Genomic DNA, 24,193 nt, shown 5'->3' on the forward strand with positions numbered 1-24,193 from the left:
CAGAGACCTTCAGCTTCTTACCGGACTCTGGTTGTCTTCCACCGGGACCACCGTCTCTCTCTACCGGACTCTGCCCGGCTCGGTGCGACCCTGCCCGGCCTGAGGACCCGCTGCGGCTCAGAGCTGCAACCCGAGCAGCGAGGTGAGGAGATGGGCGTCTGTCCTCCAGCAACACGGGACCGCACGGTGCTCTGCAGGAAGATGATTAGAGATGATTAACCTGCTAATAATGAGATGATTACAGTTATTATTATTACTATTATTAGTAGTTGTGTTAGTGTTAAAAACCGCCAGTTTGAAAACAGTTTGAGGTCGCTGTGAGCTGCTGATTCTCAGGATATTATGAACATGCTACTTTACGACTGTCCTTAAACGCATCATCCAGCAGGTTTCAGTGTTTATTGTAATATTATGGGATAATTTAGGACAAAGTTTATTAGGTTATTTAGTGTTTATTGTAATATAATGGGATAATTATAATAGGACAGAAATAGATTAAAGTGTATTAGGTTATTTAGTGTTTATTGATTGATTATTGTAATATTTCAGTACTCTCATTGAACTCTCACTGAACTGGTAAATCTATTTAAATCATGTCTTATTATTGGTTGATATACCAGTATATCACCAGTATAATGAAGGCTCTTCTCTCTGTAACTGGTTACCTCTAGCTAGCCTGGCTCTGGTTTCAGTTTTTGGGCTAGTGGTTTTGGTTTTTTTGGCTAGTGGTTTTAGTTTTTTGGGGCTAGTGGTTTCAGGTTTTTTGGCTAGTGGTTTTAGTTTTTTGGGGCTAGTGGTTTCAGGTTTTTGGGCTAGTGGTTTTAGTTTTTTGGGGCTAGTGGTTTCAGGTTTTTGGGCAAGTGGTTTTATTTTTTTTGGCTAGTGGTTTTAGTTTTTTGGGCTAGTGGTTTCAGGTTTTTGGGCTAGTGGTTTCAGGTTTTTGGGTTAGTGGTTTTAGTTTTTTTGGCTAGTGGTTTCAGGTTTTTGGGCTAGTGGTTTTAGTTTTTTTTAGGCTAGCGTTTTTAGTTTTGGGCCAGTGGTTTTCGTTTTTGGGCTAGTGGTTTCAGTTTTTTTCTCCTCCTCTCTCTTTTGCTTCTCTCCTCGTCTCCTCTCTCCTCTCTCGTCGCCTCTCCTCTCTCCTCTCTCATCTCCTCTCTTGTCGCCTCTCCTCTCTCCTCTCTCCTCTCTTGTCTCCTCTCCTTGTCTCTTTTCATCCAGCAGGTTTTAGTGTTTATTGTAATATTATGGGATATTTAGGACATAAATAGCACAAAGTTTATTAGGTTATTTAGTGTTTATTGATTGTCATAAACAGTCACTATTGTAATATTCAGTACTCTTATTGAAACTGGTAAATCTAGTTAAGCAGGAGGAAACGGCTAGCCTGGCTCTGGCTTTAGTTTTTGGGCTAGTGGTTTTAGTATACAGGCTTGTGGTTTTAGTTTTTGGGCTAATGGTTTTAGTTTTGGGCTAGTGGTTTTAGTTTTGGGCTAGTGGTTTTAGTATACAGGCTAGTGGTTTTAGTATACAGGCTTGTGGTTTTAGTTTTTGGGCTAGTGGTTTTAGTTTTGGGCTAGTGGTTTTAGTATACAGGCTAGTGGTTTTAGTTTTTGGGCTAATGGTTTTAGTTTTGGGCTAGTGGTTTCAGTTTTTGGGCTAGTGGTTTCAGTTTTGGGGCTAGTGGTTTTAGTTTTGGGGCTGGTGGTTTTAGTTTATGAGCTAATGGTTTCAGTTTTGGGGCTAGTGGTTTTAGTTTTGGGGCTGGTGGTTTTAGTTTATGAGCTAATGGTTTCAGTTTTTGGGCTAGTGGTTTCAGTTTTCAGGCTAGTGGTTTTAGATTTTGGGCAGGTGGTGTCTCCTCTTATATCCTTTTATCTCCTCTCGTCACCTCTCCTCGTCTCCTCTTCTCTTTCCTCTCCTTGTTTCCTCTCCTCTCTTGTCTCCTCTCCTCATCTCCTCTCACCTCTCTTGTCTCCTCTCTCCTGTCTTGTCTCTCGTCTCCTCTCCTCTCTCCTCTCTTGTCTCCTCCCTCGTCTCCTATCTCATCTCCTCTCCTCTCTCCTCTCATCTCTCCTCTTCTCCTCTCCTCTCTCGTCTCCTATCTCACCTCCTCTCCTCCTTCCTCTCATCTCTCCTCTTCTCTCCTCTCTCGTCTCCTATCTCGTCTCCTCTCCTCTCTCCTTGTCTCCTCTCCTCAGAGACAGTGAGATGAAGACGGTGGCGTTGTTGTGTAATAAATGTGAAACTCTTGGTGAAAGTAGGTCAGAGTTTCTTCAGTTCACTGGAGTTTGTTTCACATTCAGGAGGTTTCCACGGCAACAACCACTCTGCTTTATGTAATCCCTCCTTTTCTTCACCTCTTCACCTCTCAGTTAACCCTCACCTGTCCTCTTAGGGGGACATGAAGACACTTTGACCTGTTTCAGACTGTCTGCTTCCAGTAGGCCAGGTGTTGAAAACTAGTCGGTCACCTGGAAACGAGACTGAGACGAGGAAAGAGCAGCGTCCAATCAGAGCGCAGGACAAACCAGAGGCGGGACTATTAGGGAGAGATTATGATGTTATTAATGTCATGAAAAGATGAATCACAACATAAAGACATCCCGACCAATGAGAGAGCGACAGGTAGAGAGAGACAGGTAGAGACAGACAGGTAGAGAGAGACAGAGACAGACAGGTAGAGAGAGACAGGTAGAGAGAGACAGGAAGAGAGAGACAGGAAGAGAGAGACAGACAGGTAGAGAGAGACAGGTAGAGAGAGACAGGTAGAGAGAGACAGGTAGAGACAGACAGGAAGAAAGAGACAGAGACAGACAGATAGAGACAGACAGGTAGAGAGAGACAGACAGATAGAGACAGACAGGTAGAGAGAGACAGGTAGAGACAGACAGGAAGAGAGAGAAAGAGACAGACAGATAGAGACAGACAGGTAGAGAGACAGGTAGAGAGAGACAGAGACAGGTAGAGAGAGACAGGTAGAGTGAGACAGGTAGAGACAGACAGGAAGAGAGAGACAGAGACAGACAGGTAGAGAGAGAGAGAGATAGAGAAAGACAGGTAGAGAGACAGGTAGAGAGTCACAGAGACAGACAGACAGGTAGAGACAGACAGGTAGAGAAACAGGTAGAGACAGACAGGTAGAGAAACAGGTAGAGACAGACAGCAGTATAAAATGATAAATGATGATGTATTATTAAAATAAGTGAAATATCGTGAAATTTTTTTTTTTTGCCAAATATCCTCAAAATATTAGTAAAATATCAGGATATTATTAATACATTATCAGACAAGAGTAAAATAGGTGAAAAATTTGTGAAATATCCAAAAAAGTAATTAAAAGCAGCTCCACCTTTACCAGCTGCATCATTAAAGTGATGAACACATTAATGCATCAATCATTAGAATAATATAATATAATAAGGATTATTCTGCAGGTACTTTAGGTATATTTTGATGCTGATACTTTTATATTTTTATGTACATTTTTAAATGCAGGACTTTTACTTGTAACAGAGTATTTCTACACCGTGGTATTAGTACTTTTACTGTAGTAAAAGATAAGAGTACTTCTTCCACCTCTGGCTGTGAGCATGTTGTTATTGTGACTGCAGAGAGTTCATTAGCAGTGTGTGTGCGCGTGCGCGTGTGCGTGTGTGTGTGTGACCGCTCACAGTTAATTAACCATCTTTCCTCCAATCACAGCCTCTTCAGTGGGACACTTAACTAGGCGCTCACAGCTCGTTAAATAATTAATATCACCTCATCAATATTCCATCTGCTCAGCAGGAGGAGGAGGAGGAGGAGGAGATGTGTTGAGATGTCGGAGCAGAGAGATGAACCTCCTTCAGTCTGTCGTTAACAACAAGAAGGAGGTTCACATGTTTGAACAATCTGTCAGAGCTGCTGTCGCTGAGCTGCGTTCAGGGTCAATCTGGGAAGTAGAAACTCCAAATGTAACATCCAGAGAGCTTCTGTAGTCGGCCTCTGTTTCTCATTCAGCGTTGGTGTGATGATGAAACAGAAATGAGAATTTAATGATTCCCCCGTTTGGCTCGTTAGAGATGACCTCACAAGATCAAGGACCCCAGTGCATCATGGGAAACGCTTGTCTCTTCCCTGAGCTGATTGGTTTTAGATGTTAGATCAACAACGCAACGTTTTATAGAAACTTTGAAGAGATTTCATCAGTGTGATTTAGCTTCCTGTTAACAGACTACATGTTGGTCGATTGGGACTTTAGTCAGCTGAATAATATTAATATTAATATAGCTAATAGCTCACTAGCTGCCGTTAGACACTGAAAGTTTCCCATGATGCTCTCTGGGTGAAGCTCGCTGTGTTTGTCTGAAATCATGTGCACGAAGGTGGACACGAGCACGCTCCTTCAGGGGAGAACAGCAGGTAGATTATTTCCCTCTGACCGGCCTCTGATCTGCAGCAGCTCCGATTCAGTCTGACCGATGTTCAGATATTTTTAAAACCTTTTATTTTGAATATTATTATTATTATTATTATATTCAGAATAAAAGGTTTTAAAAATATCTATATAATATATATAATTTCTAATGCCATTAATAAAATGCCTTCCCTCCTCTCTCCTCCTATGTCACTTCCTGGCTGGTTGCCATGGCAGCAGAGGCAAGGATTCCCCGTTTCCTGCCTCGCTGTGTGTGCGTGTTTGTGTGTGTGTGTGTGTGTGTGTGTTTGTGATGGTCACATAAAGTTTCTTTTTGAATGAAACATTTTAGGAAATACACTAAATGATAGTTTAGTATGCAGTATCTCTAAATACTACAGTACCCATGAGCCTCGTCAGCTGTTGCTATGGAGACATGTTTTATTATATTCAGAACAAAATGCTGCTGAATCATCTGAAATTGATCCGAAAATTTAAAAGTGAACTGAAGAAAATTTCTGAATTCATCCAGCAAGTCTATAAAGATTAAACATAAACATAATTAAACATGATCTATTCTGTGTTGACAGATTGTAATTAGTGAATGACATTACTTCCTGTGTGTTTCCATCCAGCTGTAGATGAGACCCGCCCTCCTCTGACCTTCTGGAGGAAGTTGTCGCCACAATTTAACCAGCACGTTCTCTCTGCTCTGCCCCCGGTGCACCATGGGATTTGCAGTCCTTTTCGCTCTCCTTCTCTCTCTGGTGACATCATCAGTGTGTGTTGGAGTGGACGTGGCCAGTGAAGGTAAAGGGCAGTTCTATAGACGGCAGACGGACACATGAAGATAAACGTGAATCCTGATGTCTGTGTGTGTGTGCTGTGTCCGTCCTGTAGGTGGCGCTGTGCTGTGTCCTCTGCTGTGTGTGTGTGAGACGAGGCCGTGGTACACCCCCCAGTCTGTCTATCACCAGGCCAGGACGCTCGACTGCAATGAACTCCATCTGCACAGAGTTCCAGCCAACGTGTCCTCTGACACACAGGTAACACTCATTATACTGTATATCATTTATATATATATACTAATGTCATTAACGCAATCTATCCTTCGGAGGTTGTAGCGGGTTCAGTTTTAAAGCTAGAGTGAAGAAACTGGTAACATATGAAACTAGGAAACCTAAAGAATCCATTGGTACCAACCATGTCATAGCTTGTCGCTTGTCGCTCCAAACTTTAAATTTGTTGAGGAAATACTTTCTTGGCCATTTTCAAAGGGGTCCCTTGACCTCTGACCTCAAGATATGTGAATGTAAATGGGTTCTATGGGCACCCACGAGTCTCCCCTTTACAGACATGCCCACTTTATGATAATCACATGCAGTTTGGGGCAAGTCATAGTCAAGTCAGCACACTGACACACTGACAGCTGTTGTTGCCTGTTGGGCTGCAGTTTGCCATGTTATGATTTGAGCATATTTTTTATGCTAAATGCAGTACCTGTGAGGGTTTCTGGACAATATTTGTCATTGTTTTGTGTTGATAATTGATTTCTAATAATAAATATATACATACATTTGCATAAAGCAACATATTTGTCCACTCCTATGTTGATACGAGTATTAAATACTTGACAAATCTCCCTTTAAGGTACATTTTGAAGAGATTTAAAAATGTGTGATTAATTTGCATTTAATGCGATTAAATATTTTAATCGATTGACAGTTCATTATAATAATATAACATTAATTTATTATTATAATGTAAAACTATATTATATGAGTGCACGTTGTGTTGATGTGTTTCAGGTGATGCTGCTGCAGAGTAACAACATCTCCTCCATCACTACTGAACTGCAGAGTCTGAACAACCTGACAGAACTGGACCTGTCAGCGAACCACTTCACACAGGTAACACGCTCTCCTCCACATTCTCCTCTATGGTCTCCTCCATGTTCTCCTCCACGTTCTCCTCCATGTTCTCCTCCATGGTCTCCATCTTAATTGTTCTTGTCTTTGTTGAGGCCAGTTTGTGTTTGTGATTCTATGTGTGTGGTGTCTCTCTCTCTCTCTGTGTCCAGGTGAGCTCTATGGGTCTGTCCTCTCTGAGCCGGTTGGTGACTCTGTACCTGGAGGAGAACCGCATTGAGGAGTTGGAGGACTTCAGTCTGAGGAACCTGTCCAGTCTGGAGGAGCTCTACATGAACCACAACCGCATCTCCTCCATCGGACCCAAAGCCTTCGCCGGACTCACCAACCTGCTGCGGTAACTACCTCTTCTTCTTCTTCTTCTTCTTCTGGACCACCTCCAGGACCTCTAGATGTTCTGATGACCTCCTATAATACTAAACTAAAATTACCTAATGGACATGTAGAACTTCCTAAGTGATAAGTAGAAAGACCATTATAACCACCTAAATGATCCCTAGAACCACCACAGTGACCACAAATATAACAACTAAGGGACCCTTAGAATCTCCTAAAAGACCATTAAAACCACCTAAACCTAGCAAAGGACCACAAGTACCACATACAGAACCCCTACAACTTCCTCAAGGACCACTAGGACCTCCTAAAGTACCATCAGAACCATTTAAAGGATCTATAAAACCTCCTAAAGGACCACTAAACCCTTCACAGTGACTACATTCACCACCTAAAGGAACTCTAGAGGTTCTCATGACCACAAGACATCCTAAAATAGCACTAGAACTACCTGAATCACCACTAGAACCCCCTCAGTGACAACTAGAACCACCTGAAAGGCTATTAAAACCACCTAAACGTATACTAGAACAACCTAAATCTTAGATCCACCATGATGACCAACCTCTTACAGGGCCCCTAGAACTTCCTCAGTGACCAAAAGGATTACGTTAAGGTCATATAGAACCTCCTGAATGATCACTAGAACCCCCCAAAAGCACCACTAGAACCTCTTCAGTGATCACGAGCACAACCTAAAGCAGTGGTACCCAACCTATTTTGGTATTAATTCGCTATAAAAGTGAAAAAGTTGTTTTTGAAAGGCTAAACGGCAACAAATATGGACAGAAGCAGAATATTTCATTAGATAAAAACATGGAAATTATTACATCTTTCTTTATTATAATATAATTTTGACAACCTCAGAGTAGATAAATTCTGGCGCACCCCCTGTGCTCTTTGGCGTCCCCCTAAGGGGGGCCCAGACCTCAGGTTGGGAACCACTGACCTGAAGGAATAACAGTGTCCTCGGTCCTGTAGGCTCCACCTGAACTCCAACCGACTGGTGGCCATCGACAGCCGCTGGTTCGAGTCCCTACCGTCCCTGGAGATCCTGATGATCGGGGAGAACCCCATCCTAGGTCTGGAGGAGAAGAACTTCCTGCCACTGTCCAGCCTCCACAGTCTCGTGCTGGCTGGGATGGGTCTGGCCTCCGTCCCCGCCGCCGCCTTCCTGGGCCTCGACTACCTGGAGAGCCTCTCCTTCTACGACAACCGGCTCAGGTGAGTTGCTGGTTCGGTGAACTGTAACCGTCTCTCTCTGTAACCGCTGGCTGACGGGACTGCTGTTCTCCTGGCAGGTCTGTTCCTCGGGACGCTCTGAGCGTGCTCCCTAACCTGAAGTTCCTGGACCTGAACAGGAACCCGATCAGCCGAGTCCAGCAGGGAGATTTCCAGAACCTCCAGCACCTGGAGGAGCTCAGGTCAGTCAAAAAGAAGTCTGCTACTGTCTGCTATAAAGAAATAACAGACCTTAGAACGCTGTGATTGACCAATCAGAATTGAGTATTCAACACAGCTGTGTAATAATTCTTTATAACAGACCGTTGCTACAGGCATAGTTCTGATCTCGGACTCTGGAGGACCGTTTTTGTGTCAAAATATTGATTTCTTAAGTAATAAGCGTGATAATGTACAGCTAGCGGGTTATTGTTGTGAAATAAACCCCTTCAGGGCGATGCGAGACCGCCCTGTCGTTGTTTCTTTCACAACAATGACCAGCTCGCTGTACATTATCCCTTACTTATTGATACAAATATTAACCTAAATATTGATTAAATATGTATCTGACAGAATAAAATAACAGCTGTACATAATAAATCTGACATCTTTTTTCATGAGCTACTTGATCCAAATACTGAAAATCCTGATTCAAAAGTCTTAACTTGATCATCTTAAATTATCGATTTGGTATTTAATGAGAAGACGTCTCACTCTGTACTGTGGTTGTACAGTAGTGTTACAGAGTGATGCCTCTTCTACCTCATAAACAATCTTTGATGAGTGCAGACACACAAACCGACAATAGACGAGTTTAATTAAATAATGAATGTTTCATGTTGATATAAATAAGCAGTCAGAAGGCGCTTAAAACAAGTATGTGATATTTCTGATGTTTTCAGGTAAAGAAAGACGTTATTAATGACTTGTTTCTCTAAATAATTTGGATTATAAAAAGCTCTGAATGGCTTTAAACCAGCCGTCAGTGAACACAACAGAGAGCTGCTGTATTCAGTCATCAGTTATTGTAACAGAAGGAATGATTGTTGTCCATGAAATACATTAAACACTCTTTATTTCACTGTATTATGTTATAATAATACTAAACGTTCGTTGTGTTTCAGTCTGAACAACATGGACGAGCTGCTGATGGTGGAGCGAGCAGCTTTTCAGAACCTTCCAGAAATCGCCAAACTGGAACTCTGCAGCAACTCACGCCTGTCGTACATCGACCCGCAGGCCTTCAGGTATCTGTCTGTCTGTCTGTCTGACTGTCTGTCTAGTCGGGTTCCTGGTACTTTTAGTCTTTTTAGGAACTAGAAGGTTCTTAGTTCCTGCGGTGTAAACGTGGTTTCTGTCTTTCTGAATGAAATAAAACAAGATGAAGAGTCTAAAGTCGACCTTTTTCTCTTCTCTTTCTCATCCACCTCTTCTTTCCTTCATCTTCCATCGTTTCCTTTCTCCTCCCTTCCTTGTTTCCTCCCCTCCATTTGTCCCCTCTCCTCTCCTGTCCTCCTCTTATCCTCTTTTCTCTTTATTTCCTTTCCTCTGGTCTCCTCTCCTCTCCTCCTCTATTTGTTTCCTCTCCTCTCCTCTCCTCAGTGAGCTGTCCTCCCTGCGTACTCTCCTCCTCCACAGTAACCAGCTGAGCCTCCTCTCTGGAGACCTCCTGTCCTCCCTCCCGTCCCTGGAGGAAGTGTCTCTTCACTCCAACCCGCTGCGCTGCGACTGTCTCTCCTCCTGGGGTCCTCACCTCGGCAAACAGTCGCACCTCAAGATGCTGGATTCCTCCATCACCCTCTGCTCCTCCCCGTCTCACATGATTGGCCGGAAGCTTCAGGAGGTGGTGGGGGTCGGCTGGGGCGGGGTCGGTGGTGGTGGGGGCGGGGCCAACAGCTGCCTGCCTCACATCTCTCCTCACGCCTTCCCACCGGCCTTGAACGTCAGCGCCGGGCAGCCAATCACACTGGAGTGCTGGGCGGATGCTGACCCCGCCCCTCAGTTCTACTGGGTGACGCCCACTGGAGACAAGGTGGGAGGGGTCAAGTGTGTGTGTTGATATCCTTTAGTTTATTTATTTAAAATAGGAGTTAAATCTCCTATATTTCATATTACATCATCAGACATAATTTGATTATTAAATATAAAACCATTATGAACAATTAAAAAGAGAAAGTGGTCATAAAATACTGTAAATATCTAATAATATTATGAGGAAAGATTGACGAGGCCTCTGTTTCTTCCTCACCTGGCCAGGTGAGCTCGGAGGCGGTGGCTGCGCCAATCATATCAGAGGAGGGGCGTGGCCTGAGCAGGAGGAAGAAGAAGCATCGCGTGTCAGAGCCCGGAGCGCTGGTCATCGAACACGCCGAGCCGTCAGACGCAGGTTAGTCTGAGCTGCTGGTTCACATCCAGCCTGCAGGGGGGCGCTGCCTGGTCCAGGACTGGTCCAGACCTGGTACAGGGCCTGGTCTTATGCTCTCTCCTCTCTCTCTCTCAGGTGTGTATACCTGTGTAGCGTGGAACATGGAGGGCGCAGACACCAAGAGCATCTCAGTGTTTGTGGACTCTCAGGGATCTGTGGGCTCGTGGTCGCTCGGGGGGATCCGGTGGGGCGGTGAGCCCAGCAGAGAGCAGCCCTGGCTGTGGAACTCGTCCAGCGCTGCAGCCTCTCTGGTGGTGCTGGCGAAGGTATCGGCTTTCTTTCTAATATTAATCTAATAAAAGTATTTTTATGTGTATTGTACATCTTTTATGAAGCACATTCTCGTTGTTCTGTAGATAATGATATAAATGTGTGTAAATATATTCCTTATTATTACTATTATCAAAATACTGGTTGTCATGAAACAGGAGATTTACTGTTGTTTCCTGCGCAGGTGGTGCACGCCCAGTCGGTGGTGTTGGAGTGGAAGCTGTATCCCAGCAGCGGAGCTTCGTCTGTGGGTCAGAACCAGCAGGACGCCCCCCTTCCTCTGACCCGCTGGACCAGCGCCACCGTGCACATTGACAACCCTCAGATCAGCTACACTGCCGAGGTGAACACACCCTCCCTCTACTGCTACAATACACCTGTCTGTGGTTAGTTCAGGTGTCTGTAATAACAGCAGGAAAGTAGAGTGTCTGTGGTGAGTTCAGTGTCTGTAATAACAGCAGGACAGTAGAGTGTCTGTGGTGAGTTCAGGTGTCTGTAATAGCAGGACAGTAGTGATGAGTTCAGGTGTCCGTAATAACAGAAGGACAGTAGAGTGTCTGGTGAGTTCAGGTGTCTGTAATAACAGCAGGACAGTAGAGTGTCTGTGGTGAGTTCAGGTGTCTGTAATAACAGCAGGACAGTGGAGCGTCTGTGGTGAGTTCAGGTGTCTGTAATAACAGCAGGACAGTAGAGTGTCTGTAATAACCTCTCTCTCCGTCTCTTTCCAGGTTCCAGTAGATGTTCAGGAGTATAATCTGACTCACCTCCTTCCCGCCACGGAGTACCACGTCTGCCTCACCGTCTACTCCTCTCCTCCCTTCCCCTCCTCCTCACCCAGCTCCTCTCCCTCCCCTTCCTCCTCCCCCGTCCACACCTCCTGTTTGAACGTCACCACTAAGGAGAAGGGTTTCTCGGTGGAGCTGGTGGCTTCGCGGCGCAGCAGCGTGGCATTGGCGGCCGTCATGGGCTCCATGTTCGCCCTGTCAATCATGGCGCTGCTGGTGGTCTACATGGGCCGCCGCGTGCAGCAGCACAAGTCCTGTGGACACTCGCTGAAGAAGTACATGCAGCACGCCACCTCCATCCCTCTGAACGAGCTGTACCCGCCGCTCATCACGCTGTGGGAGAGCGAGGTCGAGAAGGACAAGGAGGACAAGGAGGAGGAGAGGGTGGAGGAGGCGGGGGGGAGTCAGATCGACACCACAAAGACGTACATGTGGTAGCCGGAGGAGATGGGAGAGGTTTTAACCAGCTGAAAGACACCGGAGGGTTCACAGGGGGGGCGAAGAGGAACTGGATGACCAGCAAAGGGAGAGGTCACATGACTCAACGAGGAGCCTGATGGGTAGAAAAACGTCCACGATGTCGATAACAAACACACCTGGCTGCTGAGATGTGCAGATGTGTTTCTCAAACTGTGGGTCCGGGCCGGTTAATGGGCCGTGTCAGCTGGTTTAAACGGGGCGGTTGTCCTTCCAGCAGCAGATGAACTGTTGATCTGTGAGTCTAAATGTTTTCTACTCTTCCTCTCTTTCTCTTTTCATTCTCTCTTCTCTCTTCCTCTGTCAAGCACACTGACAGTAACTGTACTGTTAAAAAAAAAAAAATCGAATTATTGTAATTTAGTTCATCTGATGAACATGAATGCAGCACTAACACTCAGCACAGGCAGCCATGTGGAATATTTCACCTTAGAGGTTGTCAGAGTGGCACTTAAAGGTCCCGTCTTCAAACATTTCAAAGATATTTATAGAAAATAATGTTGAATCAAAATTCCCTCCGTGTTTATATCAGCTGCAGCTCAAACATCCGAGTAATACAAACCTCAAACACAACGTCAAACTGTATGCAGATGACATGTTATTGTACAGATAGAAATTTAAACACACATCTTATATACATATATTATTTTTACAACAACACATTTAATGTAGTGAGCACTGCCAGGAGCAGAGTTACAGCTAAATATTTACAACATAAATAACATGTTTTATAGACCCTTTTTGTGTCGACGTCATGATGACGTCACGTTGTTAGCTGGAGGCAAAACAAAGGAATGACTGGAGGCTAACACTAGCAGTGGGCTAAAGTTACACATCTAAAATGTCATCTTGTTGTGTTGTTGGGTGCTAGAATCAAGATATCACAAACATTTGAGACGTTAAACTGTGATTCGAGGCTCTAGCGAGCTACAATATCGGCGAAACGTTTCCGAGATGGAGAGTAAATGTTGCTAATATTTAGCCTTCTGCTAACCGCAGCCGTGACCTATTGGCTGTGATTAGCAGAGGGTTATTAGCAACCCTTTCTCTCCATCTCTGAAATGCTTCACCAATATTATACAACTTTCTTTTTGACAGACTTTACTGAAGGATGGTTAACTATAGGCATCCAAAGATTTATATACCCTCAATAATTTGAATTTTGCCGTCTACTCCTCCTGAAGTAGTCTGCCAGCGGCGTAGGGGTCGGCTAATCTGGTAACATTGTTATTATAAGAGATACAGTGACATCAGCAAAGTGGACATATTTTCTACGATAGTCATGTATGACAAGAGACTAGACAACTTCAATCTCTGTATTCACATCACAGGAAATAGAAAAAAACTGTTTCCTCTGTTGACGACCCTTCCTGTTTTCAGTCTGCACATTCAGTCACTTTCCGTTCAGCTTCGAACCAACAAACAAACTTCCCGTCTGATTTCGGGACCTTTAATCCTCCAGAAACTTCACTTTACTTGACGCAGCATGAATGCATCACTGTTCTATTTTATTCTATTTGTTCTGCATCAGGAGTACACACAGTGGCTGTCACGGTGACGGTAGTCATCCTGCTACAGTCCCACTGACGCCACTGTTAGGTCCATGTGAAGAACTTTATCAATACCCTCTGCACGGACACTAACAGGGACCACGTTGTGCTTGTGTTCGCTCACTAATGCAGAGTTATAATCACTGTTTTATATCCTGTAACACTGACTTCTTTTGGGTTTTTAGACGTTGCACTGGGAGGTGGAGGTGGAGGTGGTGCTGCATGCCTTTGCACTCATATTTAGGACTGTTTGTATAAAACCACGTCTGTGTGACGACCTGCAAACTGTTCGGTTCAATCAGGAAGAGTTCAGATATACATCAGACTGGCAATACAAACAAGAATGTTTTAATGGATCAAACCACTAATTGATTAATCTGAAAAATAATGAATAGACACAGAAAACAATAGTTATTAACAGCCTGAGATATCTGCAGGTTTTGTTTTCTTTGGTGAATGGAGTTTGTGTCAACAGGAAGTCAGATTTTTAATAGAAAGAAGGTTTCTGAATATGAGCTCCAGATTCAGATTTATTGACGTATGTTGATTCGTCAGTTTGCAGGTTTGTCATTCAGACTTTCAGCCAAATATTCCCTCAACTGTCTGTCAACCAAAACACTTCAGGAACAAACACCCAAAGGATGCACTGGGCATTTTAGAGAATATATTCTGTATATATTTACATGCTGTTCTAAAGATGTTTCTCTGGTTGTTGTGAGGAGCTTCTCTGTTTATGTCTTAGTAAACTGACTCTCTGTTGGTCAAACAAAATGAGACATTGGAAGACGTCACTCTGGAGAAATTAAAATAATGTGGAGATGAACTGATAAACAGTGATCATCAGTTTGGACCTTCAAACCTTCAGAGTTCAGTGTGAAAACAGAGCGGCACCCTCCGGCAGCGATCAGAGTGAACAACCACAATGACATCACACTATTTCAAATTAAACTTGACAGTAATATGCAGGGTATTTTGTATAAAGTGTATCACTCTATATTTGAAGACAACTGTTGCTTATATTATTATTAATATTATTATTATTATTATTATTACTCAACACTGAGCACCAACTGTAACTAAAGATATGTGTATGTATGTGTGTGAGTGAGTGAGTGTGTGTGTGTGTGTGTGTGTGTGTATGTGTGTGAGAGGGGAAGATAATATAAATACACACTTTGTCACTCCACAGCCTGGTGTCTGATTGATTACTGACTCATGTATATTATTTGTTATAATATATATTTAAGTACGAAAAATGTTCAACAAATATCCAAAGAAAAAGTAAAAAAAATGTCTGACAAATACGAATAAAAAGTCTAAAAAATGTTTGACAACAGTCCGGAAAAAGGTAAAAAAAAAGCCTGAAAAAAAGTGAAGAAAATGTCCAAAAATGTTGAAAAAAATGTCAACAAATGACCAAAGAAATGTTCGAAAAATGTCCAAATTTGTCAGAAAAGTGTGTGACTAATTTCCCCCAAAAGAATTCCAAATATGTCGGAAAAAGCCCAGAAACTGCAAAAAAAAATATTCGACAAATGTAAAAACAAATTTAAGAAAAATGTTTGAAAAAAAGTCAGAAAAATTTTGAAGAAAAAGTCAGAAAAAAAAGTCAAGAAAATGTCAAAAAATGTTCATAAAAATTTCAACCAATGTCCGAAAACTGTCTGAAAAAGCCCAGAAACTGCAAAAAAATTCAGAAAAACGTTCGAAAAAATTTCAGAAAAACGTTTGAAAAAAAGTCAGAAAAATGTTTGAAAAAAAATCTGAAAAATGTTTGAAAAAAAATTTGAAAAAAATTCAGAAAAATGTTTGAAATATTTTAGGACTTTTTTTGAAAACATTTCAGAAAATCTTTGAAAAAAAATCTGAACATTTTTGGAAAAAAAATGTTTGAAAAAAATCAGAAAAATGTTTTAAAAAAATTCGGAAAAATGTTTGAAAAAAATCAAACATTTGAAAAAATTTCAGACAAATGTTTGAAAAAAAGTCAGAATTTATCCATCCATCCATCCATCCATCTGCAACCGCTTATCCCGTTAGGGGTCGCGGGGGGGCTGGAGCCGATCCCAGCCGACATTGGGCGAAGGCAGGGTATTTATCCAAAATATCCATAATCCACATCCAAAATGTTCATAATAATTTCAACCAATGTCCGAAAAATGTCTGACAAACGCCTGAAAAAAGCCCAGAAATTTCAGAATAATGTTTGAAAAAGGGTCAGAAAGTGTCCAAAAATGTTCATAAGAATTTCAACCAATGTTCGAAAAATGTCTGACAAACGTCTGAAAAAAGCCCAGAAACTGCAAACAAATTTCAAAAAAATTTCAGGAAAATGTTTGAAAAAATTTCAGAAAAATTTTGAAAAAAAATCTGAATTTTTGAAAAATAAATCAGAAAATGTTTGAAAAAAAGTCAGAAAAATGTTTGAAAAAAAGTCAAGAAAGTGTCCAAAAATGTTCATAAGAATTTCAACAAATGTTCGAAAAATGTCCGAAAAATGTCTGGCAAACGTCTGAAAAAAGCCCAGAAACTGCAAAAAAATTTAAAAAAAATGTTTGAAAAATTTCAAATAAATGTTTGAAAAATTTCAGAAAAATGTTTGAAAAAATTTCAGAAAAATGTTTGAAAGAAAATCAGAAAATTTTTGAAAAAAAATCTGAAAAATGTTTGAAAAAAACCCTGAAAAATATTTGAAAAAAATTCTGAAAAATGTCTGAAAAACTTTCAGAAAAATGTTTGAAAAACTTTCAGAAAAATGTTTAAAAACATTTCAGAAATTGCTTTGAAAAAAAAATCAGAAAAATGTTTAAATAAAAGTCAGAAAAATATTTGAAAAAAAATCAGAAAAATGTTTGAAAAAAAGTCAGAAAAATATTTGAAAAAAATCAGAAAAAAAGTCAAGAAAATGTCCAAAAATATTCATAATAATTTCAACCAATGTCAGAAAAATGTCTGACAAACGAGTGAAAAAAGCCCAGAAACTGCAAAAAAATTTCAGAAAATCTTTAGAAAAATGTTTGAAAAAAAGGGTTAGGGTTATTTACTTCAAAATAAATAGTTGTAGTAACACCATTTGGCCACTATGAACCTGTCCTCACCGAGCAGCGCTCTTCTCTTCCGGGGGGTTTGGCTCCTGGTCGACGTAATGACGTCACTGACCACATGTTATCTACTAAGATTCGCTGAAGTTGGAGAAAAAGTTTGACAAGCCTGAAGATCACCGAGAGAGAGAGAGAGAGAGAGAGAGAGAGAAAGACAGAAAGAGAGCTGCTAAACATCCAGGAAAAGAGACACATCATCGATTAAACCAACAGTTCTTCATCTCTGATCACACGATGGAATCCGTCGCCCAGGTAACAGCTCTCAATCAACCGTTAAAACCGTTAATGGCGCAATCTATTTTTATTTTTTTTATAAATACCGAACACACCTATCTGTCTTCAGCTGTGTCACAATGTGTGTTTATTTCTTTCCAGAAAGTTCTGACTTCTGGATTCAGTCTGGATTTCGGACCTCTGAAAGAACCTCTGGCCTTCATCCGTCTGCTGGAATGGGTTAGAAAGTTTAATCATGTTGTTACCATATGGCCCAATGGCGGGAGTGTCTCACAGCCTGCAGCCAGATGAAGAGCTGTCCATCTCTGGTCGCACAAATAGCTGACAGAATTGATTATGTCGTGTTGTCTTGTGACCCAGAGCAGCCTGGAGGAGCTCTGACTCTCATCCTTTGAGCTGCAACACCGTTTCTAATCAGGCTGTCCAGCTATATCAGGATCTAGATCAGCTACATGTCTGTAAAACACAAGATATGTTGCACAAACTGACAGCTAACGTGTGTGTGCATGTTCAATACAGCACTTTTATGCAACTTGTTATATAGAAAAATACTTTATTTGGTTAGTAAAAGCTAAGGTTGACTACATTTTCAGCCATTAGCTATTACAAGCAGGTCAAGATAAGATAAGATCAGATATTCCTTTATTAGTCTTGCAGTGGGGACATTTGTAGTGTACAGCAGCAAAGGGGATAGTGCAAAGGCTAGTTCAGGGGCTGCAGAGCTATATCAGTATCTAGATCAGCTACATGTCTGTAAATCACAAGCTATGTGGCACAAACTGACAGCTAATGTGTGTCAGCATGTTCAATACAGCACTTTTATGCAACTTGTTATATAGAAAAATACTTTATGTGGTTAGTAAAAGCTAAAGTTGACAACATTTGACTACAAGCAGGTAGTTTGGTATTGTTTTGTGTGCTTCCACTATCAGATAAAACATCTCAGTATATCTTTTTTTTAATTTTTAATTTTTATTTCAAAATGACAGTATACATAGTAACAGCAGAAAACATTAAAATCATTTACAAACAGAAGAAGCATAGTGAAAACATAAACAAAGAGCTATGCCAAACATAAAAGGACAACAGAAATGAAACAAAACCAACATAAATTTTTTAAAAAAAGAACACACGAGAGTATGACAATTTCACTTAAAAACTTTAAAGATATTGCATACATTCATTGTTTTCATTGTTTTTTTTGTTTCGTGAGGAAGAAATTGTTGACAAATATAGATCCAATTCTTTCATAAATACAAAGAAGTTAGGCTTTTTTTTGGTAAATTTACACTTGTGGAATGGATTGTGGAACTTCGCGAGAATTAACTCATCTCAGTATATCGATATATATTGATTTTATCATTATTGTGTCATGCATAAATAATATGCCCAGCCCAAACAGGCTTACAAGACACCATTATTTAGAAAATAAAGAAAAAGACAAAGGCAGAAACCAGAGTAGCAGTATGAATTACAAATAATACAAAAAAATATATAAACCATCCTTAAATAGTCCCCGTTTGTCATCATCCGAGCACCAAAACATTTCTGGATTTTGAACAGACATTTCATCTAAAATAGAAACTCATCATAGTTTGGACAATACAGAAGGAAATGTGATCTCCTAACTTTGCATAACCTGTTGTGTCCTCCTGGATGTTTTTAAATCTACCGACTTCAACGGCCAGTGGAAGGATTCCTTGTTCTTTTAAATTTAAGTGCTGTGAACTGTGACCACCACTCACGCTGATGGCATCCGGTGATTAAGAGGACTTCCTGTCAAAAGCGTGTTGCATAATAATAAAGGGAAGTGTGTGTGTGACAGTTTGATCAGCAGTCGCATGCTAATGTGTCTCCTCATATCTTGTGTCTGCGGCTGCAGGTGTTCTCCATATTTGCCTTCGCTACGACTGGAGGTTACAGCGGCACAACCAGCATCAACGTCGTGTGCCACGGGAGCGCCAGTCATGAAATAAAGGCAGACTTTAGCTACCCGTTCAGGTGTTTTGCACAAACACACTCCTTCACAGTGAGGAACCAGTTTCCTGCAAAGTGTGTTTACTTTTAGGATTGTCATATTTAACAATACACATATCTGTGTTTACACAGGTTGATGCAGAATCCTTATAATGTTCCTAACTGCAAAATCAACCAAACTGACACCACCACGTACTACCTGACCGGAGATCACGCATCCTCGGCTCAGTTTTACGTCTGCATCGGAGTGCTGGCCTTCCTCTACACCACTGCCACACTCGTCCTCTACCTGGGCTACCAGAATTTCTACAGAGAATCTAATCGTGGCCCCACTCTGGTATGTTTGTCTGGATTCTCCATGTTTTGCAGTTGTTCTGGGGAATGCTTGTGCTCAGCCAGGTCCTCCTCTCCGTGTATAAATAGCATAGAAATGGACTGAGATGACACGGTGTGGACTTATAAGAGCTTGTGTTGCATGTGTTTACTTGAGCAGTTTTATCGTGTAGTTTTATCTTTGCAGGCAGTATTTATATTGCTTTGTGTGTACATTTTTTTTTTTGCATCTGACGTCAGCTGCTGGATTTCAATGAGTCCACTTCATCCTGGAATCCAACCGGAGGTCAGAGGAGTGCATTTAACAGAGCTGTGTAAATGAAACAGAGGGAAGGGTGTGGTTCCCAAGCTGCTAATAAACATGAGTCGGTTTAAAGTCCCCCTCCAGTGTGTTTTGACATTTCTATGATATTTCATATTTATTTGTGTCATCTCCTGACTAAGTTTGCCAAAAAAAATTGACAAATAACTTAATTTTGTGCTCAAAGTAAAAAAAGAAAGTTGTTGTTAAAATGCGAATATGACATCTGACTATAGTAGAAGCTGCAGGTCAAAGGTCATCCTCCAAGCTGCAGGAGCACTCGTGCTAGTTTGCATCTGAGCAGTCAGTTTGTCTTTCTAGTTAGTTGGCTAGTTAGGTGTAGTTAGCTAGCCCAGCTTGTTGCATTAGCTAACTGAGGATTTTCATTTTATTTTTATTTTCCTCCACTTTTGTTTAGTGTGTTTTTGCACAATGGCTTTTGTGTGTGCAAAACTGACAGAATGGACACAACACCCTGACTGTCTCTCTCACTCGCTCTCTTCTTTACCGTCTCCTCCTGCTGGAGATAAATTAATGGAAAGCAGCCGATACCGGAGGTTTGCGGGCCTCTAACAGGTCAGAATGACGGGAAGTGCAAAACTTTCAGCCCGAAAGAAAACAAGAGGAAAGCCCCGTTAGACCTCGGCAACATGTCTATCCGTCCTCCGGTGCGCTGTGGGCGGTGTGCGGCTCCTCGGTGCAGCAGCAGCCAGACGGGTCTCTCCAGGAGGAGACGGTGAAGAAGAGAGCGAGTGAGAGAGAGTCGGTGTGTTGAGATAATTCTTCTCTCATTTGTGGTCTGATAAACAGTAAATTTTATCTGAGCTGATTTCATCTAAATTGGGTTGAAAAACGATGCAATCTGGTTGCCATGGTGATGAAATACGTCTGACTATTAACCACACCCCCATTCTCTGTTTGAGAAAGAACGTTAACCAGAAACAGGAAGTAAAACTGGCTGAAGGGGGGGGGGGGGCTTTAATGGTATTGAACTGATAATTTTTCTTCTCCAAGGACCTGTTGGTGACTGCGGCCTTGGCCTTCATGTGGTTGGCATCGTCCTCTGCCTGGGCTAAAGGCTTGTCTGATGTGAAGTGGGCCACCAGTCCTGCAACCATTGTCACTCTTCTTGAGGTTTGCAAGGACGCCAAAAACACGTGCTCTCCAGGTACTCTGCCTCACATGGGCCGACTAAACGCCTCTGTGGTAAGTTGTACGCAAATTAGCCTTTTTCAGACTTGCTTAAAGGAACAGTGTGTAACATTTAGAGGTGTACTATTAGCAGAAACTATGTTTTCTTTAGTGTATAATCACCTGAAACTAAGAATCGTTGTGGTTTCGTTAGCTTAGAATGAGTCTTTCATATCTACATAGTGATGTTAATAATTAACCGTTTAACCGACATTAAGGATTTTAACCAATTAATGTTATCGGTTAAATGGTTAAAAGAAAGATTAAAAAATAGCTAAAAAGCAGAGCAAAACTCAGAGGAGCGGCTTGTCACTTAAAGGACAATAGCTGGTCCAGCTTAACAGCCCATCTTGAGGGAGTCTGAGACGGAGTTGCAGGATACAGGAAGTTGGCTTGGAGGAGTGTTGTAGCATTTATTCACCGACAAATAAACTTTGCACACACTGCACTGCTACGTTCACAGCTATATCGCCACCGACAACCTCACACTGACCGCCGACACACACACGCGGTCTGTGACAACGGCGAGCACGAAGCCACCAGCAACGCTACAGCTGTGAATGTAGCACAATCACACACACGGTCTGTTGGACACTCGCTATCGTTACGCCAGGCAGACACACAGCTGACAACCTCGCAGCTAAACTAGATAGCGTGGTGGAGACTTACTGGGACAATACACGCAGCGTTGTGGCTGCTACAGTAACTCTCCCGGACGGGTGAACTGAGGACTCAGTTGTCTGTTTTGCTCATACATTGCAGCTAGTGATAAATGATGATTTAACCTGTTTGTGCGTTGGTTGATTTTTAACGGTTAATAATCCGCTAACGAGGGGTCGGTTTTCGGTTAGAAAAAAAAATCTAAATTAGCATCCCTAATAGTCAGTTGGATGCAAACTGCAACCACACCACGAGATGTCTCTAAATCCTACACACTGTACCTTTTAAACTTTAAACAGCCTGGGATATTTGACTTATGTCTCATTCTTTGGCAGATTTTTGGTTTTCTTAACCTCATCCTGTGGAGCGGCAACTGCTGGTTCATTTACAAGGAAACCCCTTTCCACAAATCAGCCAACCCGCCACCTGCAGATGTGGAGGGGGGAGTCGGGCCATCGTAACTGCACAGCTTCCTCATTTCAAAACTGTCTAACATATATATATATATATATATATTGAATGAGTCATTGTGGTACTAATTGTTACGAAAAAATGCAGCAGATTACAAATTTCCAAAACTGACTGCACCTTTTTTTTTTGCCAAGTATTGATTTTTATATTTAGGATAGGAACTAAAGCTTGTTCACAGTCAAATCAATACAGGAAATTGTAGCAGTCAAAAATGTTGTTCTCATCGGTACTCAGTTTGCATGTTTTAACATATTCAAACCCAGGTATCCAAAACAAAGTGTCCCTTATCTCAAATGGTACTTCAGATGTGGACTGTGCAGCCTTGTTGGTGATAAATCAGAATGAAGCATCACTTTGTCAACTGTATTTCTGTACCATAACTCATTTCTACCATCAGCATTTTCTTAAAAAAACAACAACAAAACAACAAAACTCAGGGCTGTTGAGTGTATGAAATACAAAATAGCTAATATTAAATACTTGAAATGCATTTATGATTAAAATTTCAGTCTAATCCTAAAACATGCAATATGCATAAAAATATGTAGTTACAACGAATTAATGTTGAATAGTAGTTCATTGGAACATGAATCCAGTTGCCATTATGAGATTATTTGTAATGGATGAAAGCAATTTTATTGCATCTTTTTTTTGTGTTATGTTGCGCCTCATTTTCTCGCTATTGAAGTTTAAATTCAGCTGAATATTATGTTGAATGTAGTTGATGTATCCATTTAGAGCATCTTTATGAATTTTACATGTAAAACTGTTACACTTATAACGCAGAATTTTCGATCTTTTCCCTGAATGTTTATAATGTTTAAATAATGAAAAACAAACCCCAGCAAGGTACTTTAAAGCTAATGATCTAAACATTTTATAACCTTAGCTAGTGGTTAGTAGCAACTGACTGATCTCTAACCTGTTACTAATTATTATTTTTCTTGCTTTTGCCTGGCTTCTACCTCCACCTTGTTATAAGACGAGCTCTTACTGCCATCATTATGATTTCCTACTTTGATATCGCCTTGCTTGATTCACAGTTTCTAGCTTGACCGACCACCGTGTTGATTAAAGTGTCACATATATGAGACTGGAATTCCTGTTACAGTCCAGGAAGATACTGCGTCGACATGAAACGCTGTGGCATCATTAAAAAGAAAGAACTGGATTTGTTATGTGTCTGATTTTACACCTGTTTGTTTCATACTAATGTTTTTATCTGACAAGTGAATAAGATCGTACACCTCTCACACACAGAAGTAGACGGTAATCAGACATGCCCAATTCCTGTTTCTCAAGCGTTGAAGAGCTGAAACCTGAGTTTAATTAATTTGTGCCGATTCAGCAAAGAAGGTGGCATGCCGTACAGTTTGACACTCACTAGGTGGCAGACATGCTGCGTCTATCAGGCATAATGATCAGCTGACACACACACGCACACACACACACACACAAGCCTTCAAATGAACCTCCTGACCCTCATCAGTCCAGTCAAGTGATCGGTCTGTCGGTGAGTCAGATGTGAAAGTATCAGGGCTTGATCCATCACTGATAATACTTCTGGGTTGGTCAGACAAAATAAGCAATTTGATAACATCACCTTGAGCTTTGTGAAATTGTGATGGGTATTTTTTTTTCACTGATCTTTTTACATTTAATTGACTAATTAATTAAAGCAGCAGTAGGCGAGATTGTAGCAAATATGATTACATACATCCAGTGTTATTGATTTATTTATTTATTATTTTATTTTATATTTTATATTACGACTTTTTTCTCGTAATATGACTTTATCCTCGTAATATTATGACTTTATTCTCGTAATATTATGACATTACTCTCGTAATATGACTTTATTCTCATAATGTAATGACTTTATTCTCGTAATATAACTATTCTCGTAATATTATTACATTATTCTCATAATATTAAGACTTTTTTCTTGTAATATGACTTTATTCTCATAATAAAATGAGAATAATATGACTTTATTCTCATAATAAAATGAGAATAAAATTATGACTTTATTCTCGTAATATTATGAAATTATTCTCATATGACTTTATTCTCATAATATTCCGACTTTTTTCTCTTAAACTTATGACTTTATTCTTGTAATATTCAGACTTCTTTCTCGTAAAGTTGACTTTTACTCTCATAATATTAAGACTTTTTTCTCGTAATATGACGTTATTCTCATAATAAAATGAGAATAAAATTATGACTTTATTCTCGTAATATTATGAAATTATTCTCATATTACTTTTTTCTCTTAAATTTATGACTATTCTCGTAATATTATGACATTATTCTCATATTATGAAATTATTCTCATATAATGACTTTATTCTCATAATATTACGACTTTATTCTCATAATATGACATTATTCTCGTAAATTGATGTCTTTATTCTCGTAATATTATGACTTTATTCCAAAATTAATACTTTTTTATCGTAAACCTGTGACTTTATTCTCAAATTTATGATTTGATTCTCATAATATTATGACTTTATTCTCGAGATCTCAGATTT

The 24,193-nt window shown here is 40.8% G+C and overlaps 2 protein-coding genes across 2 annotated transcripts; both read left to right on the forward strand.

Annotated features, from left to right (window-relative positions):
• On the forward strand, positions 1–14,618 carry LOC141773213 (leucine-rich repeat neuronal protein 1). Its single transcript, XM_074645019.1, has 13 exons — positions 1–142; positions 5,032–5,206; positions 5,297–5,442; positions 6,205–6,306; positions 6,477–6,661; positions 7,642–7,884; positions 7,962–8,084; positions 9,006–9,128; positions 9,484–9,913; positions 10,138–10,267; positions 10,382–10,572; positions 10,761–10,919; positions 11,305–14,618. The coding sequence occupies exons 2-13, from the start codon at positions 5,125–5,127 to the stop codon at positions 11,797–11,799; spliced, it is 2,409 nt and encodes an 802-aa protein (XP_074501120.1). The 5' UTR covers positions 1–142; positions 5,032–5,124; the 3' UTR covers positions 11,800–14,618.
• A 1,910-nt stretch (positions 14,619–16,528) lies between these two features.
• Positions 16,529–22,827, forward strand: sypl2b (synaptophysin-like 2b). Its single transcript, XM_074645065.1, has 6 exons — positions 16,529–16,741; positions 16,865–16,942; positions 18,606–18,724; positions 18,833–19,037; positions 20,349–20,540; positions 21,521–22,827. The coding sequence occupies exons 1-6, from the start codon at positions 16,724–16,726 to the stop codon at positions 21,644–21,646; spliced, it is 738 nt and encodes a 245-aa protein (XP_074501166.1). The 5' UTR covers positions 16,529–16,723; the 3' UTR covers positions 21,647–22,827.
• Positions 22,828–24,193: the final 1,366 nt, after the last annotated feature.

The sequence above is a fragment of the Sebastes fasciatus genome, chromosome 8 (assembly GCF_043250625.1).
Source record: "Sebastes fasciatus isolate fSebFas1 chromosome 8, fSebFas1.pri, whole genome shotgun sequence".
Classification (NCBI taxonomy): domain Eukaryota; kingdom Metazoa; phylum Chordata; class Actinopteri; order Perciformes; family Sebastidae; genus Sebastes; species Sebastes fasciatus.

Coding starts and splice junctions, on each gene's coding strand:
- LOC141773213 (XM_074645019.1), top strand. CDS start 5,125: ATGGGATTTGCAGTCCTTTTCGCTCTCCTTCTCTCTCTGGTGACATCA. Junction 6,307..6,476: donor CAGCGAACCACTTCACACAG/GTAACACGCTCT, acceptor CTCTGTGTCCAG/GTGAGCTCTATGGGTCTGTC. Junction 10,268..10,381: donor CGCCGAGCCGTCAGACGCAG/GTTAGTCTGAGC, acceptor TCTCTCTCTCAG/GTGTGTATACCTGTGTAGCG.
- sypl2b (XM_074645065.1), top strand. Junction 16,943..18,605: donor TCATCCGTCTGCTGGAATGG/GTTAGAAAGTTT, acceptor CTGCGGCTGCAG/GTGTTCTCCATATTTGCCTT. Junction 18,725..18,832: donor GACTTTAGCTACCCGTTCAG/GTGTTTTGCACA, acceptor GTGTTTACACAG/GTTGATGCAGAATCCTTATA.